Source organism: Anabrus simplex, chromosome 7 (assembly GCF_040414725.1).
Source record: "Anabrus simplex isolate iqAnaSimp1 chromosome 7, ASM4041472v1, whole genome shotgun sequence".
Taxonomy (NCBI): domain Eukaryota; kingdom Metazoa; phylum Arthropoda; class Insecta; order Orthoptera; family Tettigoniidae; genus Anabrus; species Anabrus simplex.
In genome coordinates this window covers 146,763,601-146,788,217 of record NC_090271.1, presented here as the reverse complement: position 1 = coordinate 146,788,217, position 24,617 = coordinate 146,763,601, and the positions used below count along the sequence as shown (strand labels likewise).

General features: G+C 38.6%; 1 protein-coding gene across 3 annotated transcripts in view; it reads right to left on the bottom strand.

Moving 5' to 3' along the window:
- Rcc1 (Regulator of chromosome condensation 1) overlaps window positions 1–24,617 on the bottom strand; it is a 151,140-nt gene that overhangs the window by 19,130 nt on the left and 107,393 nt on the right. For all 3 annotated transcript variants that reach the window (XM_067151373.2, XM_067151372.2, XM_067151371.2), the window contains exons 7-8: window positions 17,237–17,350; window positions 952–1,110 (exon numbers count right to left, since the gene is read on the bottom strand). In XM_067151373.2, the coding sequence (XP_067007474.2) occupies window positions 952–1,110; window positions 17,237–17,350 (273 nt within the window). The remainder of the gene's footprint in view (window positions 1–951; window positions 1,111–17,236; window positions 17,351–24,617) is intronic.

Genomic DNA, 24,617 nt, shown 5'->3' with positions numbered 1-24,617 from the left:
ACACACACACACTCTCTCTCTCTCTCTCTGTGGAAAGTGTATTGTGCACTTAGTACAATGTAGTCTACAGGCGTTCATCTGTTTTAGTGTTTTTTTGTACACCACATTCCATCCAATTTTAAATTTTACCACAATAACTTTTGCTGTAAATTAAATGCATCATTAAGAGAGGAACTTTTTTTTTCTTCAAAATTTTAAGAAAAAGATTGGGGTGAGATCACTGCAAATAAAAACAATCATCATCCTCATCATCATCTTCCTTCCAAGTATTGGGCCATGTGTCCCGTTACGGTCTTGCATTTTTCTTTTTGCAAGACTTGAAAGCAATCAAATGTCCTTCCGACGGGTTGCTAGCCTGAAGGAAGAAATAAAAACAATAACTATGACAATTTTGCAGGTAAGTAATATAAATACTTGAGGGTGACATTTGATGGACAAAATGAGAGTTCAATTTCCAGATCAAATATTATTCCACTAAAATGTAACACCCTATAGCCTGTCATCCTTATAAAGGAAGATGTGCGATAAGTCATGACAACAGAAAAGTGTCAGTCCAGAAATCAGGCATTTTAAATCGGTAACATATTTGTCACAATACGCCAGCCTCTCACCGTTGGATTCCGTGGTTCAAATCCCAGTCACTCCATGTGAGATTTGTGCTGGACAAAGCGGAAGTGGGACAGGTTTTTCTCCGGGAACTCGAGTTTTTCCTGTCATAATTCATTCCAGCAACACTCTCCGGTATCATTTCATTTCATCTGTCATTCATTAATCATTACCCCAGAGGAGTGCGACAGGCTTCGGCAGCTGTCACAATTCTTACCCTCGCCTCTAGATGAGGGCTTCATTCATTCCATTCCTGACCCGGTGAAATGGCTGGAAACAGGCTGTGGATTTTCATTTGTCACAATAAGAAGTACAAACTCTACATAAAGATCATTCTTAACTCACCTGTATCACTCACTGCAAAGGAGACAGCAGTACCACAGGCCACATTCACACATTTAATGCCATTCAGCTTGGGGATACAAGTTGGAACTTCAGCATCTTCACACATCTCTCCAAGGCCTAAACGGCCATATTCTTTTCTACCTAATGCGTAGATTACACCTATAGAACAAGCAGAATAAATATTTTAATTACATCTCCCAAGAATTTCAAAAAGTGTTAGTAAGATCATTATCATATTCCACTATCCAGATCCTGCCAACTTGGAGAAAATTTATTTTACTCTCTATATTACTCAACCCCACTGCACTCATCCATCACCATGTTCCAGACCAGGTCCAGCCTTTGTAATCTGTACTTTTCCTTAACTTCTATTTCCCTTGCATATTCCAACATATGCACTGGTAATTTGTTATTTATCCATTTAACATGCCCAAACCATCTAGGAAGGGTAATTTCTTCCATTTTATAATAAATTTTCCAGTTTTATTTCTTTTTGCTGTATGATATATCCCCTTCAAGCTTTCCTTGCCTCTGGATCCTGTATCTGAATTTCATCCTCACTGATTCTTTCAAAGACTTGGCTGCATATGTGTTAATACATACAAAGGGTATTTCAATGAACAAAGTAAGAAGACCTGTTATTGCATAAAACTACACACCTCTTAAAAGTATACATATTTACTCGTGTATTAGACCCCCTTTTCCCCCCACTTTTAAGCAAAAAAAAGTAAAGTGGAGTCTAATATGCGATAACCTCCAATTTTGTGCAGTGAACACATGACTTTTGGGCTATAAATTGTACATATAAACATTCTACACTGTTCTTTAACAAACTTATGAATGTATTTGAGTTATACTGCCTATTTTCGTTGAAATCCAGTATTTCTAAATGTAAAAAGTCAATAAATGGTGAACACGACTTTTAGGCCTATATATTAAGTAAATATAATCCGTTTTAGTTACTCATATCACGTCCTTTGTTTCATCTCATTAATTCCTATGAAGAGGTCAGCGTCAGGAAGGGCATGCGGTCGTAAAAACTCTCTACGAAGATTCGACTCACTTCATACTCGAACCCATAGAGAAAGGGGATAAGGGTATCGTGTTATCATATTATGCAATATTGATACAAAATAACTCAATGGTCAGTCATTTGTCTCCCACACAGTAAACCTGATCACTGCTTTCATTGTAACTGTCTTACCTGCAGCTACTGCCGTGTCATCATTCCAAGTGAAGTCATCTTCACTGCCATCTCGTCAGCCATGCACTGCAATCAAGACCGAGAGCATTCGAGGTCCCGTCTTTTCAAACCTTTTAAAAATAGTTTTGTTTCCGACTATAGAGTCCAAACTGTGTGAAGCTATTCCCAAATGTTTTCTGGAGATGGTCTCTGATATTCCCAGTTGGTGTATGTGTAGCAGAAGCCACTCCTTCTGAATCAAGCAGTGTTGTTGAAAACATGTCAAACCACCAGCTGATAACTAGCGTATGTTATCAGTTGTATTTCCAAATGTAATACATAGTAACTGGAAGCATTCTTTTAATAACTGCGGCTGTTGAAAGCCAGACCCTTATTTTTAAGTATATTTCATGCTTGTTCTCTACATTTATCACATCAGGATTTACCTAAACAGCTGTAAATGAGATAAGGGAGACCGCATTGTTTAGGTTACATATGCTATTGCCCGGAGAGTGCCATATGTTCCATGGTGGAAAGAATAAAAATAAAAGACAGGAAAGTTTGCCGCATTTATGGATATCTACAGGTGTGGTGGTAATGTGTTTATTATCATAATGTTTAGTTTTGTACATTTGTTGTCTCCCATTTTTTATTAACGCATACCCTAGTATGTTTTGTTCGGCGTTGAAAGCAAGTGGAGACATAAAAAATCAATATTATTATTATTTGTTAGGTACTTTGGTGAGTAAAACAATTGTGATTGGATTGTTTCATGTTTTATTCTTACCTCTCTCCCAAAAAATCTTATATTGGCCCGAGTTATGAGATATTAAACGATCACTTTGTTAATGATCTTGCCTGCCTATATTAATAGGCCTAGCAACTACTGTGAATATTTCTTAACTAAAGTAAACTTGTTTCCTCATCCCGAGGTGGTGAAGCTCATTTTTTGACAGGCCCCCAGTGGAAGGGAGTTGCCTGTACCATTTCGACCGCAAATCAACCTTCCTGCCATTTGTACATCTCTGACAATACGGTACCTGTATTGAACTCAGGCTACCAACAACGGCAGCTAATTGAGCTAACCATTTCGCTGGCGGACATTCTTAACTACAAAACACAGACATATATACATGACTGACGCGTGCTTGCAATGCACAGGTCGGACACGAAACATTCACCTATTTGTGCAACGTCATCAGAGCTGCAGTAGGCCTACACTATGGAGGCAGACATTTCTACGAAACGAAGATGTACCGCATGACTTCAACGCATGTTTTCATTGCGCTGGTCGTAAGGACGAAAGTATTCACAAATTTGTGTGATGTCATCAGAGCTGCATAAGGCTTGTATCTGCTTCGATGTGGAATCGTGGTTCTTCTCTGATGAATTACGTTGGAAGGTCTTGTATGCAAGATTTATTATTTTTATCTTTTTCATCTCGAAAAGCCAAGGGGGGGTCTAATACATGAGCAAATACGGTAATATGGACTTGGTACAGATTATTTTTACATACAGCATAAATACTTGCCTAAGCATTAAGTCCTAAACTAAGACTTCTACCTTCTACTTCTTCTACATCATCATCATCTCCCCTTATCAAGCTGACACCAGCTAGGGGCAAATATAGCTCCTCTTCACTTTATACTGTCTTTCCACCACTCCTCAAACGCTGTGTCCAGTCCAGGTTCTGTTGTCCTATGCTGTTCATCACAGAGTCCATCCATCGTAATCTTTGTCTCCCTCACCCTCTCTTCCCTGTCATCTGTCTTTCCAGTGCTTGTCTTGGCAGTCTTTCATCTGCATGACACATCCAAACCACCTCAATCTGTTTTGTTCCAGTTTTTCATTTACTTTTTGCACATTTAGCTCTGTCTTCATTTCTCACTCTGTCTCTCCTTGTCTTCTGAACCATACTCCTCAAGGAATTTCATTTCAGCTGCCTGTACTCTACTCTCATCTCATCTCCTTGAGTCACTGTCCAGGTTTCTGATGCATATGTCATTACAGGTAAGTAATATCCTTTGTACATTACTTCTTTAGCATTCATTGGTACACCTTTATTCCATATCAATATCTGTACCTGGTGATAAAATGCACTCCCCACTTGCATCCTTCCACAAATTTTTACATTGAATCCTCCATTTTCTGTCAATTCACTTCCCAAGTATTTGAAGTGTTCTACTATTTCCAGTTCCTTGTCTCCAATTTTGAAAGCTCCTTTTCCTTCTTTACTTCCTCTACTCAATGCTATTGTTTTGCTCTTCTTCACATTGATTCTCAATCCCCATTGTTCAATCCTTCTATTGAGTACATTCAGCTGTTGTTGTACCTCTTCATCATCTCCCCAGATCACATCATCGTCTGCAAACATTACATTCAATCTTTACCTGCTATAATCTTCCCTTGCTACCTTTACAAAGTCATCCAATCCTATTACGAACTGTAAAGATGACAATGTACTCCCTTGTTTTAGCCCATTCTGAATTCCAAACCATTCTGTTCTACCCACTGTTGTCTTCCCACAGCTGACACATTTATCATATATTGCTTTTGTCATTGTTATCAGCCTTGAATTCCTGAACTTCACAGGATAAGTTGCACCTTGACTTCAGTCACAGCAGAAGCCGAAACACCAGGCCCACTCTGCTTAACACAGATAAGTCGGTCTTCTTTGAAGTCCTTGAACCACCTAAACACTGCTGCACAAGGTAGTGCATCTTCACTGTGCGCTTGCTTCAGCTTTTCGTAAGTTTCAGTTTAAATGAAAACAGAATTTGATTGCGCTGTACTGCTCCTCTCACGTAACCTCCATTGTCTGGTACATGAAATTCACGTAGCGTCTACACAATAGAGCATTGCTTCCAACCTACCGATACAAGAGTGCTGCCGCCTACGGCCATTATACATAAAAGCCTGCTCTTTTCAAATGTTTATATTACAGATAGGAAACTACCACGGATGCTACAGGAAAAAAATCGGTCTGTCTTTGTTGATCAGCCTACATAGTTTCATCCGTACGACCCACGCAATGAAAACACTCGTTGAAGTCATGTGGTACATCTGTGTTTTGTATTAGCGTAGGCCTACTGCAGTTCTGATGGCGTCGCACAAATAGGTGAATAGTTTCGTGTCCAACCCGTGCATTGCAAGCACACATCATTCATGTATGTGTGTCTGTGTTTTGCAGTTAAGAATCTCTGCCAGCAAAATGGTTAGCACAATTAGCGCTGTTCTCGGAAGCCTGAGTTTGTTTTCCGGTACCATACTGGCAGAAATTTACGAATGGCAGGAAGGTTTATATGCGGTAAAAATGGTACAATCAACTCCCCTCCCCTGGGCGGTCTGTCTAAAAAGAACTGCACCACCTCAGGATGAGGAAATGAGTTTACTTTAGTTAACAATCACGGTTTTTGCCATTAATGAGGCGAGATCACTAACATAGAGATCGTTTAATATCACGTAACTCAGGCCAATATAGGTTTTTTTTTTTTTTGAAACAGAAGTAGGTTAAAACGTGATAAAAACAATCCATTCACAACTATTGTTCTACTCGCCAACGTAACTCACAAATCATAATTATTAACTTTATTGGCCATATTGGACCACTTGAGTCTTCCATGTACACTTTTTCTTTGAAGGCTGTACTGTTTGATTCTTCTTATCTGCCCAGTACTTCTTCATTCGTTCTGATCGCAGTGTTCTTAATTCGTCTGAAATCTCTACAGGCCTTCTGTGCATCATTTCAGTTGAAAATTTGTGATTCTTAAGAAGCGTGGTAATTTTATTCTTGTTCTCTGCATCTGTAATTTCGAGTCCAACTGTTTGGAAATCCTCTTGAACTTCTTTGATCCAATGCCCTCCTGTCTTCTTTCCCAGATTTCTCATCACCAGTTGTCATAAAATCCTGTTTTCTGGTAATCGTAAGATGTGAAAGAAATAAGAGATTCTTTTCTTCTTCATCGTGCTGGTAACTGGGTCAATCTCTCGATAGACAGTTTCACTGGGGAGGATTCTCCAGACTCCTTCAACCTGGTACTTTTTATTTATGCAAGTTCTAATAATTCTTCTTACAGTTTTGAGGAGCTGATCAGTTCTTCTTTCATTTTTAATTTGGAACAAGGTTTCACAAGCATAAGTAGCTTCAGGCAAAGTTACAGTTTTGTAGTGTTGGATCTTAGTGTCTATTGACAAGCATATTTTGTTATAAGTTGACCAGGTTAGAAATTGTGCTTTTTTCATTGTGTTGGTTCTATTTATCCATGTTGCTTTCTCACTTAAGTTGTGTATAATGATTTCTCCAAGGTATTTAAATTGTAGGACTATGTAATTTTTTGATCATTTATGATGACTTCCTTTATGTCAAGGGGTTTCATTGGAATGATCTCAGTTTTCTCAAAGGATATTTGTAATCCTATTTATGCAATTTTCTGGAGACTGGTGATCTGAGTATGGACTTCTTCCATATCAAGGGCTAAAAGAGCTAAATCATCTGCAAACCCTAGGCAGTTTGTCTTTATTGAGGGTTTTACTCCAATTTTGATTTTAGGTGGGTTTTCTTTTTGCCAAATTTTCATGATGTAATCTAGAGCCATGCCTTTGCTGGCAGGACCTAGTGTTTACAGTGCACTATGTCTTCTGGTATAGGCTAGAGCAATTTTGTTACTTTCATAGATCTGTCTCTGTCTTATCCTTGGCTTTGACAATATGAAAGTGACCTGAGGTATGAGCGATGCTAGTAATGCCAATCCTTATGCAGCCAGTCCCTGCCATGAATGGTGTGAAAATGTTGCTCATAGGGTCAGTTAGTGTATGCATTTCAGTGGGCTTGGCAGACTGATATATAATATCAACTCTGGCTCAGTGAGGAAAGCAACGGGAAACTACCAAACTCCTCATTTCCCTAGTACGCCTCTTCAGTGATGCCTAGGCCATCTATGACAGCTATGGCAGAGCTGTTGAGGATACCACCAGTGGAATTGCTGACGGACTGAACATACATACATATAATCTAGAGCCACATTGAAGAGCAATGGGGATAATCCGTCACCTTGTCTGAGGCCTGTATTTATTGTAAAAGCATTTGACATTTCTCCCCTGAACTTTACCTTTGAAATTGTGTTGGTTAAAGTTAATTCAATAATTTTTGTTAATTTAGGATGAAGGCCATATGAGTTGAGGATTTTTAAAAGAGTAGGTCTGTGTATACTATCATAAGCCTTTCTGTAATCTATGAATGAAATAAACAGCTGTTTATTTCTGTATTTGTAATATTCCATTATTAGTTTCAGGCTGAGAATTTGGTCTGGGCAACTTCTGTATGGGCAAAATTCTCTTTGGTATTCTCCAAGTTGTAGTTCCAGAATGTCTTTTATCCTATTGTAAATTATGCAGGAGAAAATTTTGTAAGTGCAGTCCAAAAGGGTTATTCCTCTGTAATTATCTGGATTAGTTTTATCTCCGTTTTTGAATAATGGATGGATTACACCTGAGGTCCAGTGTTCTGGGATTTTCTCTGTGATCCACATTTTGACCAGATGCTGATGTAAATTTATGATTGCTTGTTTCCCTGCATTTTTCCAGATTTCTGCGAAGACTAGGTCTTCACCACATGCCTTATAATTTTTTAGTTCCTTAATTGAGAATTCTACCTCATTGATAGTTGGGAGGATTTATTAGATCTGGGGTGGTTAAAATTGGTGTGTCAGTATTTACTTCCAACGTTTCCAGTGGATCATTACAATTTAAAAGTTTGTTGAATGTCTCTGTGAGGATCTCTGCATTTTCTTGATTACTATGGGCTAACCTTCCTGATTTATCTCTCAGCATTAATATTGGGGGCTCATATTTTTTAAGGTATTTGCCAAAGGTTTCATAATAATCTTGTGATTGTTTTTTTGTTAAAACTCTCCTCTATCCTTTGTAAGGTATTTTTACTATGTTTGCATTTGGTTTGTCTGGTGATTTTATGGGTTGACTTTCTTTGTTTTATTAGTTCTAAATTTGATTCGTCTGATTTTTGGGCTTGATGATTTATCCAAGCTTGGTGTCTTCTCTCAGGTCACATTCTTCATCCCACCGTTCATGTTTTTCCCTACGATTTGTTGGAGCTAACTCTTCTGCTATCGATTTCAGTTTGGTGGTCAGTTCTTCTAATGTATTGGTGTTGACAGATCCTTCTCCTGTTTTCCTATAGTACTCCCTATTATTTATTAAGGTAGTAGGCTCAATTTTTTTTTCTATTTTTATTTGGAGGTCTTTTCTTAACCCTTGGAGTTAATTTTATTTTGATCTTAACAACATAGTGATCTGACCCTGAGTTTGTAGATTTCACGATGGTAAAATTTATCCATGCAAACGTGATCCAGTTGCCGTTCACCTTTTCGGAAATCAGGATGTTTCCAAGTTTTTAATTTGTGAGGTTTCCTTTTAACCCTTTCCACTCGAATTATTTGTACGTCCTGATTTCTCCCAACTCGTATTTATTTCTGTCAGCATTCTTCATATTTTAAAACCTGGTGTTAAGTACTAGTTGTAACAATATATACAGGAAGAAACTACAAAATTAATGAATGTATGGTCTGTACATGACACAAAATCATGTTTTTCACTTTCTTAACGGTATGTCTTGCGTGTGTGGAAGCGTTCAAAGCAAATGCTTGGATGAAGTCCTGCTTGCTTATCCAACCAGTCTGCACTAAAATAATCCGGCATTTCTGCCTTACTGTTCATCCCCATGTTAATAATTACACCACTAAATGCCTTCAGCTCTTCTAATGTCACAGCTTTCCTGAAAACCAGATAGATCTATTCTGAAGTGGAGTATTTTGCTATAACTTCATTTCGGCAAATTTGTTTGCCTCACGGACAATAGAGGTTATCAACTGATCAGTAAAAAATAGCTACCAGTACTCTATTTCTATTTTAAGTCTATTGCCACAATTTATGAATACACTGACTAATCTGTAAGGAAATTTGGGTAATCCTGCATCACCCGTTCTCCGCGATCTCCAAGGTATGTTTGAAGTCAGCAATGTATGACTGGGACCGGGACGAGTCAAAATACTATCGCCTCTTCCATGATTTCTTGCGATGCTGATATCAATATCGTCATTTGAATCACTAATAGATATATCACTTTCATCGCCAGATTCAAAATTTTCATCATTTTCATGGTCACTATAAAAAAAATCAGCCGAAATAGACACAAGAATCTCAGCTTCGGTCAGACTGTGCGCCGCCATGTTGCTTCACGCAACTGCTTTCCATTGTCAAGGAAACGGAGCAATTTTGCCAAGCAAAGAGAAACTAAAACACACCCATTTGGTTTATTTCGGTTTCCGGAAGGGACCAGCACTTACGAAACGAAGTACAAAAGCCCTGGCATTCCAGGTAACCTAGCAACGAGCGGCAAAACATTGTGTCGATTCAGGGTCGACACACGAGCTGTAACGCTGAATGACGGCTGTCGACCTCAGGTCGACACACGAGCGGAAAGGGTTAAAGTATGTTGATTTTGAGATAAGATAGTGGTTTCTGCATAGTTCAACCAATCTTTGACCATACTGATTCGTCCTCTTATGTGCTGGCCATTTTCCAATGATATCTCGGTACCTTCTTTCTTGTCCCAGTTGTGCGTTGAATTCATAACAATAACAATAATAATAATAATAATAATAATTTTACATCCCCACTTAACGATTTCTGGAGACGCCAATTATCTTCCCGTTGTGGAACTTCTGGCACTATGCGAGCCTTTGTTGACTATCGAATAATTCTTATCATTAAGGAATTCTTCAGTTTTTTGGGTGTAGAACTGTTTATCTAATCGGACCGTAGAACCCCCTTTATCTGCTTTTGTAACAATAATGTTATTGTCATCTATCTTTGTTTTCAAATTCTGAATTTGTTTCCTGTGATTAATAAAATATTCTAATTTTATTTTCAATGAAGAAGAACAACAGAATCTTTTCAACATGAACCCAAAGATCCCAACCGCTAGAGCCTTGCCGAAGATTCATATGAAGGGCACCCCACTGCGTCCAATTATAAACTGTAGAAACAGCCCCATCTACAAAGTATCGAAATTCATTCATGGTTTCTTAAAATAAAATAAAAACCATTATGTATTCAACATTAAATACCCCTTGAAAAATTCAATTAGTTTTTGTGAAATTCTGAAAAAGTTTAATCTGCAACCTAACTATATTATATGTTCTTATGATATCACAAACATGTTCCCAAACATTACTACTAAAGAAACTATCAAAGTTAACATCAATAAACACAGTGGTCCTAGTAAGAGAGAAAAAGATGGATTCATGAAGATATTAAATTTCGTTCTAAATAATAATTACTTCTCTTTTAATGCGAAATAATATCAGCAAAAAGGCTTAGCAATGGGGGACCCGCTTTCTGGCATTCTAGCCGATATTTACACGGATTCAATAGAACATACAAAAATCATTTCACAAATAAAGGGCATTTGTTTATGGCTAAGATTCGTTGACGATACTTTTGTGGTTATAAACAAAGACATGACTAACAGTGATGACATACTGGATTCATTAAACAAAATAGACCCTAATATTAAATTTACCAAAGAAGAGGAAGTCAAAAATTCTTTAAATTTTTTAGATCTAACAATCACGCGTTTGCGTAACACCTTTGAATTTCGTATTCATAGGAAACCTACTCATTCACCCATAACTATTAAAGATTCATCCCTGCATCCTAAGATTCAAAAACAAGCTGCTTTTCATAGTTTAATATATAGGGCTCTAAAACTTCCACTTTCTCTGGATAATTTAAAAACAGAACTAAGATACATAAGGCAATTAGCTCATTTCAATGGTTTTAAAATAAGTACGGTCAATTGATTCATTAATAAAATAAAAGGATAGGTCTTATGGCGACGATGGGATAGGAAAGGCCTAGGAGTTGGAAGGAAGCGGCCGTGGCCTTATCGCGCCGTATCCAGAAGGTGCCAATGCTTGTTTTTTTGCGCCCTACTTCACAGCGCATGCGTCTGGTGAACCTGCACTCACGGTATCTTCATAGCTGCCAGTGTCTTACAATACAGCTGGGAGGTTGTTATTGTTGATAACATCAGTGGTGGGATACTGAACGTTTGCACCTACCGAATGCCACGCGACCTAAACCTTCCGTGTTTTTAGTATGGCCGGTAACCGTCAGTTCTTGAATGTAAACAATCCTAGTGATTTGAAATTAAAGCATAATTTACTAACTGATGATAATTTTGATGAAGAGCAACAGAATGAAGAGGACAGTGATACTGACGCTGAAGATATTCCGGCTGACAGCAGGGAAGACAACTCCGATACTGGGGAAAGTAGAGCGGAAGATTAACCTTTTATCGGGGACATCCTGTTTTATGCAGGAAAGGATGGAAACACAAAATAGGGTAAGCACCCTGAATAAAATTGTAGGAAGAAAACACCCCCACATAATTTGCTCACTAAACTGCACGTCACGTAAAAGATGGTGAGTGCGGATATTGTTTATAACTGACGAAATGTTACATAATGTCGTTCGATATACAAATCAATATACAGAACACATAAAAGGACATTTTCAAAGGGAAAGAGATGCGAAAGTGACTGATACTGAAATAAAGGCATTCTTAGGACTTCTATATTTGGCTGGAACTTTACATGCCAACAAAATAATGCTGGAGGACATGACGGACACAGATGGCAATGGATAATAAACCATGGCGCCTTCTAGATGCTGCACGACTTATGTGTCGAAATTAGAGCACGACCGACGGAGGGTTAATTAAGGTACAGCCTAGCATTTGCCTGGTGCAAAAATGGGAAACCATGGAAAACTATCTTCAGGGCTGCTGACAGTGGGACTCGAACCCACTATCTCCCATATGCAAGCTCACAGCTATGCGCCCCTAACTGCACGGCCAACTTGCCCGGTATGTTCTAAAAATATATATATATATAGATATATGTTTTATAGCTTTCAGGACAGTAAATAATAACCAAAACATACTTTTTAACCACAATAGGGTCAATAACAGTAATGTTTACTCAAGATCTGGAGTTTATAGATTAATGTGCACACAATGTGGGTTCACGTATCGGGGTCATATTGGGAGAAGCTTTTGTACAAGGTATTTGGAAGACTACAATGCCTCCAAACACAACAAGTATTCAGCCATGAGCCAGCATACGAAAGAAACAGGACACAAATTCACTTCAATTAAGAAAGATCTAACCATCGTTAGATACATAGATAAGCGGAAATTATTGAGTGAAATGGAAAACTTATACATTTTTTGGACCAAACTTATAATAAAGAAATTAATCTTAACGACATCATTGACAACAAAAATCTGTTATATGAGATAACTCCAAAGCTGATCCATACTGTAAACCATAATATGGTCCCTATTATTTTTCAACCACAGCACTCAAATGTTCTAATTACCACGCCTAATCTTAGACCCGCCCACACCAGTTTGGGCAACACCTCCTTAGCAGTAACACATGCGCACAAAGCACAACCCACTCCCTTTCCCACTCTACGCTCCACCCATCCGCTACCGCATCAGTATTTCACTAGAAGTAGAAAGGTTAGTCGTTCGGACGCAACCGGAAAGAGTGGATCCAGCTAACACCAGACTGAAAGTGTAAGTTCATAAGTTCAACCACAATTATGGGATATATACTATTATTATTAACGCGGGTTATAACATTCATAATTCTACATTTCTTTTTCTATTTATTTACAGACAATATACATTAACAATCCAATGGCAGAACAATGAAACACCGATAACATTAGTCAAAAAACCATCCAAATAACACTTCATAGAGGAACAGCTAACTACTGAATGACATTGGATAATGTACTCCAACATACACAAAGTTCAACCCACAAAAATTGCTTAATTCCTTATAATAGTAACAACCTACTATGCTTCTTTCCTCATGGGATATTTCAAGCTTTGCAAGAACGACAACAAACTATGGTTCCTATTTTGTTGCTGCCAAACGAATGGCACAGGTGAACAAAAAGAACCTTGGACGAACATACACTACTTCATACAAACTACCAACCTAATGATTTATCTAATGATGAAGAGATCCAATTGTTGCCTGTACAGTTTGTAAATTGTTAGATAATTTTAAATGTATTCATGTAACAAATTTTGTTTTAATTGAAGTTGCACATTTTTATAATTTTTGTACATATCACCTAAAGTAAAGGCCCCTTTTTTTATTTGTAAAAAATAGGAAGATTCTTAGTATAAGGTCATATTTGTATATATTGGTTCCAAATGTTTAACTCAGACAAGACCTGGGTCTTGACCTTAAGATTGACAATAGGCTGAAGATGCCCCCCCACAAAAGGCAAAACATGTACCTATGTAGTGTATACAAATCACTTAGAATTTAATCACCACAAACGGTGAACTGTATTGAATAGGTGGCTACAATAAATTTTATTCTAATAGAGTCTTCTTTTGTGCTTGTCATTTAGTCTATTCATGTCTACAGCATTCCTCTTAATACATAGTAACCGATGTAGAAACAGTGTGACATCAAAGTGTATGATTCTCAGCAAGTGTATCCCAGGTTTGAGTGTTGATTCCAGCCGTCTTCATAGTATGCATAATAGGAAAGGCACATACAAGCAAATCATCAAACATGATCACAGGCGATTTTAAAATATTCCTGGAGCGGTAGTTGCAGCTTAATTTGCAGGGCAGAGACTATATTTTTCTTTCGGTAGATTACTGGGCTACATGTAATTAATCTCATAATGGAACCGTATTGAGGATAATTTTAATAAATTCCTGGGCATCGAACAGCTGATCATCGCAAAATATACTATACATGATTAATGCATCCGGCTGACATTTTCTTCCTCCATCAGATTAACACAATGGCAATTTTCACTACAGATACACTGGTGTTCTCTACCAACAGTAATATGTTACGAACAAACCAATTTCTTTGCCCTCTGTACTTCCAATTTTTGGCCAATAGATCCAGAAGTTGGCTGATTTGCTTTCTTCAAATGTGGATACTTAAAGAAACATACTGGATAATATCAGACTTACAGAATACTGTTTTAAGAGAGGTTTTGCAGAAGAATGTTCCACCTTGGCTTCATCGAAGTTCTCATTGTGAGAGATATTATTGCACTGGTATGTTTCTAATTTGCAATATTCTGGTTATTTTTTCCAATTTCTACGAATGCATATTAATTTTACTCTTCCTCTATAAACTTTTCTCTAAACTCTTATAGGGCCTAGAAATGTTCATGTACATAAGCTGGAAAGTAATGCAGAAAAGCCAACTACTATGAATCAATCATAATAATTACAAATTACCCATCATTACTACGCCTTTACAAATGACACACCACAAATTACAATTATTTTTTTTGGAGATTTTTAAATGTAAGTGTACAAAGTGTTCAAAAGGATACACAAGGAATGCCATTACAGCTTGAATTCTCAGAATATTGTTTTTGAATTTCTCAGTAATCATTTATACCCCTGCCCTTTTCTGTCCCTCGTTTAAGAATATTTTGAGTTTTCACGTGCCAAACGCAGTGTGCGCTTCCAGTACCGGAAAAATAGCTACTGTACCTGTGAAGTGGTATATCTAGCGGAGTTGTCTTTGTTCCTCATATTCAGACTTCCATGTAAGTATCTGAGTTCTTTTGTCTTTGTTTTGGCGGCAAAGTGGTGGCAAACTTCATTTCACTGTGAATACTGGGTGACTGTTGAAGTATTTATTTCGATTTTTGTTGCCGAATTTACATAGGATATATGCTAATCGGGTGTTATAAAATGAGAAAAGTTTGAAATAATGAAGTGATTTGTTGTGCAGGAAAATACGTGTGGTGACGTTACCGTGACTAGTGATGCTAGTAAGAAACCAAAAGCAGTTCAAAAATTTAGGGAGGAATACTCGAAAGAATGGCCCTGTTTACCGAGTACCTCAAAAATCTCCTTCACAAATGGTTTTTTTAGTGTGTGGAGTTGCTAGCAAAATTCATACGGATACAGTTAAGCTGAGGGCCACAAACAAGAATTTAACCATTTTTGCTAAATCCTCGGAAGATGAAAGCTCAGTAACAAACACGGAGTTCTTGTTTATGACTTTTCTTGTTGAACACAACTAGCCTTTAGTGACCATACGGGATGTTCTTCAAAAACATGTTTCCCGATTTGAAAATAGCTTTGAGGTACGGTTGTACGACAACAAAAACGGAAGGGTTAGTTAATTTTGGCTTCTACAGTTGAGGGAAAGGTAACAGAGCTAATGAAGTTCCAGCCCTTTGCCCTAGCAACAGATGGCAGTAACAATATGAATGATAAAAAGCTCTACCCATTAGTTGTGAAGCTTTTCAATGGGGAATCTACGCAAATTTCAACGATAATTCTTACAATTCGGAAATTCAACGACAATACAGACAAAGGAATATTCAATGTTTTGGATGATGAACTGAAGAAGAGGGGGATTCCGTGGGATAACTGCGTAGGTTTTGCATGTAATAATGCAAGTACTATGACTGGTATTTCCAAAAGTGTGAGCTCCTTTATTTGTAAAGAAAATCCTAATATTCATGTGCAAGGCTGTGCTTGTCATCTTGTGCACTTAGCTCTTGTAAATGTTAATATTGAACAGTTTTTAATTGATATTTATTACTACTTGCTGAAGAGTTCAAAGAGGCAAAATGCTTTATAGGTATGCCAGGAAATCTTTGGTGAAAAGGCTGACAAAATTTTAAAGTATGTTTCTACTAGGTGGTTATCTCTTCTACAGTGTGAATCAAGGGTCTTAGAACAGTGGAACCCTTTAAAAATGCTCTTCTGTGAGTCAGATTCTGACAAGGCCATCTCAAAATTTCTGAAAATTAAGGATCAATTTGAAAATATATCTATTATCTTTCGTTTCTCAGCTCTGTTCTTCCACTTCTGAACTCCTGAAATGTATTCCTCCGAGAGACATCAATTATTCATAAACTTCATTCAAAGAAAGGAATTTTTCAATGACCTTATTGTTCGCTTTGTGAGAGCATCCTCTGTTCCAGATTACAATAGTAATTTGCTTGATGTGAAATTTAGTTCTGCTACGTTACAGAAAAGTGACTGTAAGTTGCAAATACAAGGGCTTACATAAGGGTAGTTTCTCTAGATGAAACCACATTGAAAAAGTTTTATTCCGATGTGAGACTGTTCTACACAAAAACATGTAAGTACATTGTCAACAAATGGCCAATTAGGGATAAGTTTCTCGAGCATGCTGAAATTGCTGATGTTTAGAATAGAATTTGTGATTAACCGGTTTCCTGAAATTCTGTCGTCAGAAGAAATTGATTCTTTGGAAACCGAGTTCACTCATTTCCAATTTGATGGATTCCCTTTTGACAAGGATGAAAGGGCCGACAGACTTTGGGTCGAAATATCGAAGATCACTGATGCTTCAGGTATAAGGAAGTACCCTTCACTGAGTAAGCCAATGATGGCTATACTTCTAGTACCCCATAGCAATGCTCCAGTGGAAAGAGCTTTTTCATTTGGTGAGGAAGAACAAGACTGAATTCCGTGCTAATATGAAAACAAACTGTTAAGTGCTCTGTTAGTGCAGAGGATGCACATGATATCAAAGGAAAAAGCATGTCACCAGTGTACCTTTACCCACAAGGAACTATAAGCTGCTAAGGGGGCAACTCCAGCACTCAACAACAACAAGAAAATGATCCTTCAACATCCACTCAGCTATGTATTGCAGATCACCTGTTACTCTAGCAGGTAAGAAACAAACATTGTTTATATGCCAGTCTTTGAATGTCACATCTGGTTGAATTGTATGTTGTTCATTGATTTTTCAACGATGTGTAAGTTAGTGAGATCTCGAGAAAAAAATCTCTGGCCATCGCTACACTTCCCCACCCCGGTGCCCTATCGGCTGCATTACCAACTGCCTTTCTTGAAAGTTGGCATCTCTTGTAATGTTTATAAAATGACGATACAGAGCCCTGCCATAACATCAAGAGTAATTTCATTAATGCAATTTAATGTGAAAAATATAACTTATTAAAACTTACCCTCACTATCCAGTGCTAATGTATGATGCTGACCTCCACAAATTTCAACCCATTTCTTTCCAGAGAAAGCTTCAGACATTACTGGATGGAACTGGCACTTTTGACTTTGTAGACCTATAATAATAAGAAAACATTAAGGTTATAATCTTGCTATTTGTTTCACACTGGACCAAAACAGACAGGTCTTATGCTAAAATTGAATAATGCTGACGATGGGATAGGACAGGGCTAGGACTGGGAAGGAAGTTAATGTAGCCTTAATTAAGGTACTGTACTGCCTGGTGTGAAAATGGGAAACCATCTTCAGAGCTGCCGACAGCGAGGTTTGAACCAACCATCTCCCAAAATGCAAGCTAACAGCTATATGCCCTGAACCACATAACCAACTTGCTCAGCATTCAAGTTATAAGAAATACCCTTACATGACGTACAGTATGCCCCAAAAGTATCAAGTGAAACAGTGTAAATTGTACTGAAATTCACCTCTTTTATTTCATTTAACAATCCAACAAAGAGTGAGCATAAGTAAATCGAGAAATGTTTGAGAGGTAAACTTTTAACACACAATAGTTGTACATTGATACTGTGAGCGAAATATGATGCTGGGCTCTGCACAACTTGTTTCATTCCATTCCATACAAAGGGACATACTCATCACTGAGCCAACACAAACCTCCACAGAGAAGAAGCTGAATATCCACATCATTGTAACACCTGTATAGAAATAACTGAAGAGCTCTGAATACCTAGTCAGTTTTGAACATAATTTCCCAATACGGAATATATTGTATAGGGATGGTAAATAATGTAACACTATATAAATTATTTTCTTTTTGTTTCTAAGTAAATAGGTAATAAAACAATAACCTGCATCTTCTCCTCGCTCATCACTGTCCTATTTTCATTATTTTCTCGAAACAAACATGTGTTGATACCCTGCAGATTGAAAGCAACACAAAATACCTTTTAATAAAAAGTACATTCTTCAAAAAACAGGATAGCCATAAGATTACTAGATATGGCTGAGATGGGAAATCAAAAGACAGTTATTGATTATGTGATAACTGATAAATTAATTGGCAAAAAGTGACAGATACGAAAGTTATCCCAAGTGAAAGTTTGGATAGCGACCACAGACTTCTAGTAGTGGATCTAAATTGTATACTTAAAGCTACATCTGCAGTAAAGAGATTACCAAAGATTAAAGAATGGAAACTGAAAAATGAAGAAAAGAAGGATTTTCAAAATTTGATAGCAACTAAATTGCCTAAATATGAGACAGGTAGTGTTGATGAAGATTGGAATGCACTTAGAACAACAATAATTAACGGTGCTATAGAGGTGTATGGTAAAATGAAAGGTAAAGTAAAGGAAAAAGAAACAAGTTGGTTGAATGATAGAGTAAAGCATGCAATTAAAAAATGTCATACGGGTTAATGAAAAGTAAAACATCAAATAAGGAAGAACTTAAAGCTATTGAAACAGAGAACGGGATCATTATCAGAAACATGGTAGGAATCAGAGAAGAGATGAAGAGTTATTTTGAAAAGTTATTGAATGGGGAGTGTGAATAAGTTACCAGAGTCACTAATGAATTACAGAAGGAACAACCTACAATTACTTGGAAAGAGACAGAAAATGCCCTGAAGAAAATGAAAAGTGGAAATCAGCGGGAGCAGATGAACTAACAGCAGACATGATTAAGCCAACTGGAATCCCTGGAATACAGTGGCTACATCGAACACTGGGAGTTATATGGAAAGAGAACAAGTTGCCAGATGACTGGAAAATAGGAAATATAATACCATTGTTTAAAAAAGGAAGTAGAAGGAAGTGCACCAATTATAGAGGCATCATCCTTTTGTCACATTGCCTTAAAATAATATCATGGAACAGAGACTGAGAGAAATAATGGAAGATCAATTTCAAGAGGAACAACAAGGATTTAGAAGATACAGAGGAACCACAGACCTAATTTTTTCACTCAGGCAGCTAATGAAAAAAAAAAAAAAAATGGAAAAATGGAAGAACTTGATAATAGTGGTTTTGGATTTGGAAAAAGCATATGGCAGGGTGCAGAGAGGAAAAATATGGGAATGTTTAGAAAAACATAACACACCAGAAGCACTAATTTGAAAAGTTCAGATCTTGTATGATATGATGGTTGTGAAAGTAGTGTGCAAGTAAGAGATGGAAGATCTCAGTGGTTTAAAACAAGAAGAGGTGTCCAACAAGGGAGTTCTCTTTCCCCATTGCTCTTCATTTCACTTATGGATACTATTAAAAAGGAACTCAAAGAAATAGATAAGGAAGATCTTAATGCATTTGTTTTTGCTGATGATGATGCCATTTGAGGAGAAACTGAGAGAGATGTTCAGGGGAGACTGGATCTTTGGAACACCAAATTTAAGTAATATATATTAACTGTGAGCAAGAGCAAAACAGTGGTAATGAAAGCTATGACAAATACATCTTGTATCCTCACCCTCGAGGGAAAGAAGACTGAATGTGTGAATACCTTTAAATATCTAGGGAGTACATCAAATGACGGAAGCGCCGAGATCAAAGTGTTGAACAGGGTACAAAAAGGATCCAACTTCTTCCATCAAGTACCGAACATAGTTTGGGATAAGGGAGTTTCTCAGAGGGCTAAACAGACCCTGTTTAAGACTTATCTCCTGCCCATCATGATGTATAGCCTGGAGAGTTGCATCATACATAAAATACAACTAGGTCACCTGAAAGCTGTTAAAATGAAGTTCCTTAGATCAGCTGTACAGAAAACAAGGACAGAATTAGGAATGATCACCTGTGGGGGGTTTTCTTACCTGTTCCATTATCGGGCGTGTCCCAGGTGGCAGATAGGGGGGCCCTCCGGACTTGGCTGGAGGCTCTGAGGGAAATAAAATACCCTCTCGCGGACCAAAAACAGGTATTGCCAGAAAATGTCTTAAGGCACTGTGATTGTTAATAGCCCAAGTCGAGGCTTGGAAGTGGAGGCCTCGCCCACACATGCTAGAGAGGCATCCGTGCTTCCTCCACATGGGTGATATGGTGTTTCAGGTGAAGTGGGGCTGGTGATTGAGGTGAAGACTCACTGAGGGGTGCTGGAACCAACACATCACTTTGCTTTACGTAGCCTGGACGAGCCGCGGGTTGGGAATGGGGTGATCCTAACCTAGGGGAAAAGTCATGACTGTGAACTCAGTTATAATAATGCTGTCGCGAGTGCCGATTCGCAACACGTCCTTCCGTGAGAAATTATGTGGCGAGCGCATCAAACAAGGTTCGATCTGTGACCTCCCAGTCAGAAATCCCTAATAATCATGAATAATTTAAGTGTAACATATAAAGAGAAGATAAGGCAAAAACAGTGGAAGTGAGTGATTAAGTGTAAATCAAATATCAGCACAGTGAATAAGTGCAGAATTACAATTATAATTAAAAGCATTTCTTAAAGCTAGTCTCAACATGGAACATACAGTGAGCTACAGAGTGAAGCAAACTTGTGCAATCAGAATATTCGTCAGAGAAAGAAGTAAACAGACTAGGTCATAGTTAGAGGCTCAAATTGGGTGGACCAGGAAAAGCAAGCCTGTTGTCAGTCACGTAGGAAGGTGCCCTGTAAAATAAGAACGCACATTGTGGTGCAATCATTCTTTCTAGAAGGAATCTGTGGAAGGTCACCAGTCACATGTAGATGCAGGAGATGGGTGGGACCACACTTGAAGTAACCAATAGGAAGGTAACAGATCAGTGATGTGAGGGAACATAGTAGTAGGGGATGACCTGTTCTAGAATCTCAGAGAAGTGATAGAAGGGAGTGACAAGGGAGACTCTTGGTCATTTTTGGTCGTCATTCTGGTGGTGATTCGGATCGGACATTCTGGTCAGGAAGTTATTTTGTTAACTTGAAAAGGAGCGTTCTCTCGGGTAGGGACAGTCACTAGGTCACTTGGCAGAGAACAGATACTGTAGAATAAAGTCAATAAAGATAGCAGTATATGGAGTTAGTCAGATCAGGCAGTAGTTGAGCCTGCCATCAGTTAGTGAAGACAGCAGTATAAGAAGTTATTCAGATTAGGCACCAGTTGAGACTGCCAAGCAGTAGGCTGGTTAGCTGTGGCACAGGGTGAAGCAGTGTCCCACAGGGTAGAGTACAGAGACAGTACGTAGAGAACTCACAGAGTGTTTGAAGGAGACAGTAGCTTCAGTTCACGTTCACCTCAGAGTTCTGTGTTCGAGTCCTAAAACCGTCAGGGAAGATACAGAGGAACCCTACAACGAGGATTCAAGAAAGAAGCAAGAAGAGAGAAGCTTCAAAAACCGAGATAAGTATCAATTAGTTAAGAGACCTTAAAGGCTGAAGGGAATTTATAAGTGTTGTATAGTGAAATGTGAAGGTGATTTTCTGGAGTGTTTAAAGATGTCTAAAGTGATACCTATCTTTGAAAAGGAGGATAAAATGTGCCAATCAAATTACCGCCCTGAAACAATAGTACCCATTCTGAGTAAAATTATTGAGTCCTGTATATTTATGCAACTCGACAAGCAATTTTGATTGATTGATGATTGTTGTTTGAAGGGGCCTAACATCTAGGTCATCGGCCCCTAATGGTACGAAATGAGACGAAATGAAATGACAAATTAAAAACCCCAAATCCTCCACTGACCACAATTCAAAACATGAGGACGAAGAATGAATGGATGGATATGAAGTTAAGACGATCAGTGGAACTGACCCACAGTGCCTCACATGCACAGAAGCTGGCATAAAACAATAGTATTACTGACCAAGCGACTGCTTCTATAGCACGATACCGAATTGATGATGCTTATAGTCTAAAGGAGTCCAAAATCCAAGTCATCGGCCCCTCATAATGGTACTTATCACTAGAAAAGTAGAACCATTGTATGTCATGTTGCGGTACTGATCAAGAGTTGCGCAGACTCGCAGTATTCCACACATTATGGTACTACTCACAGGTAATGAAATTCGTACATGTATTACAGACCTACTGTGTTTCACACATTGCGGCACCATTGACAGGCAACACAAACCTATGGTGTTCATCACCGAAGTGTACTAACCACAGGGACTCGTACTATCCCGTGGTGTTCCTCATATAGTGGGTACTAATCATAGGCAAGCTAGGACCATGGGTTCCATCATCCCATGGTGTCGCTCACATAGTGCTACTAATCACAGGTACTGTAAAAGCCGTCGAGCTCTCGTTTGCTACTAACCACAAACCTATGTGGTACCTAACATAGTGGTACTATATGCAAGTAAAAGCGACCCATGGTGTTCCCCGCATGGTGGTACTAATCACAACGAGTTTCATGGTTCTAATATAATCATCCCTTGGTCTCCCCTTTTGGTCGCCTCTTACAACAGGCAGGGGATACCATGGGTGTATTCTTCGACTGCATCCCCCACCCACAAGGGGTAGGAGTAATTTTTCAAAAATAATTTGCTGTATAACAGTGTGGATTTAGAAAGAGTCATTCAGCAATAAAAGCAGTTCAACGTGTCATCAAAGACATATTAAATGATTTTGAGAATAAAACACTCACAGGTGCTACACTAATTGACCTGACAAAAGCTTTTGATTGTGTCTCACATGAAATCTTAATATATAAGATCAGTTATTATGGAGTAAGGGACCAAGAACTGAAATTAATGGGATCTTATCTTCATCACAGGAAACAGATGGTGGTAATACGTGATAAGAAATCTGATATGGAAACTGTTAAAGCAGATGTCCCACAAGGGTCTGTTTTAGGACCTTTCCTGTTTTGTAAACGGCAAAGACGAGTGGGTTTCATCAGGTGATGATTACTGTTGGTGTTTGTCATATATTTTTTTATTATTCTGGGAGTAAAGTCATGGAATGAAACTTGCAGTAAATCTTTTATCAGTGGAGTAAGGATGAACCTGGCATGGTACCCTAATTTAATTTCAGGGGTAAACAACAACAGGTAAGGTTATAAAGTAAGTATGGAGCTTCGTCAGTCTGATGACCGTCGCCTTGGGAAAGGGAGTTGCTCATTGCTCTACAGTTAATTATTCCTGTAAGTGTTTTGCAGGTGGCACCCAATCTTGTTATTTATACTTATCTTAGTCACCATTTATCGATTTGATATTTTCAATAGCTTGTAGATGGTACAGTGCCCAGCTAGTTCATTCTCTAGGATATGACAATGCCAAGTGCAGACCACGTGAGTAGGCCTTCTAAAGGGGGAACAAACCTGGCTAGGCTTGGGCCAGGGGCAGATCGCTGGACGGACGACTGAGAGGTGTGGTCTCGGCTACGCAGAGCCTGAGTTGTGGGAGGACAATACCTGGCTATATGCCTCACCACGGATGGTGAGAATGACGCTCAGGACCCTAGGAGGGGCAAAAACCCTATGACTGATTGAAATATGGATGCTTATAAAGAACCGATTTCAAAAACTTTGACATCAAAGGAAGCCATGGAAGCTCCAGTAGAGCAGATCCGAGAGCAAGCCCAAGATGAAAAAAGGGAGACAGAAGTCTCAATTTGAGAGGCTGTCGCTGACTCAAAACAAGAAATGGCAACAGAAGCTCCAGTAGAGCAGACTGCTACCACAAGCAAACCAGGAACATCTGTAGAGAGAGAAATGAGAATTTCTGCATCGAAAATTAACAGATTTCATATCGATGGACCACCTTGCAACAGTGCATATTGCAAGGAAAGAAAGAGAGCGAGGAAGGAAGCCAAAATAGCGGCTGGAACTTGGACGGAAAAGCAGCCAAGGAACAGGGATTGGCGAAAGGCTATCCCCCCAACAACGCCCAAAAGGCCAAGGTCGGCGCATAGTAAGCCACCAAAATCGGTTACAAAACCGCCCGCCAAGAAACAGAAAGAAGAGACGGTCATGCCCTTTTCGGAAAGACTAACTTCAATCAAGGTAGCAATAATACCTAAAACCTTTCCAGACGGGAAACTGAAGGAGGAAGACATGAAGGAACATTCATCTGCTCTGATAGTGCAAATGAAACCGCTGTCGGATGGATGCCTTCCAGGCTTCCTCGAGTCTTCAAGGCTGGAAAGTGGAGCAATGGTACTGATCTGCTCAAATCCAGAAACTAAAAGCTGGCTGGAACAGACAATGGCCAATTGCAACCCTTGGAAAGGGGAGAATTTGGAGGTGGCAGAAGTCAAGAAGATGCTGAATACTACAAAGGTCATCACCAAGTTTCCTCCTCCATTTGACAAGATGAAAGTTGATGATGTGCTTGTCAGGATACATTAGCACGACACCAAACTTCCGACGAAAGAGTGGAGAGTGCTGAATGCAACAACTACTGATGACACAGGAAGGACAATTGTTTTGGCCCTTAATGAAAGAGATT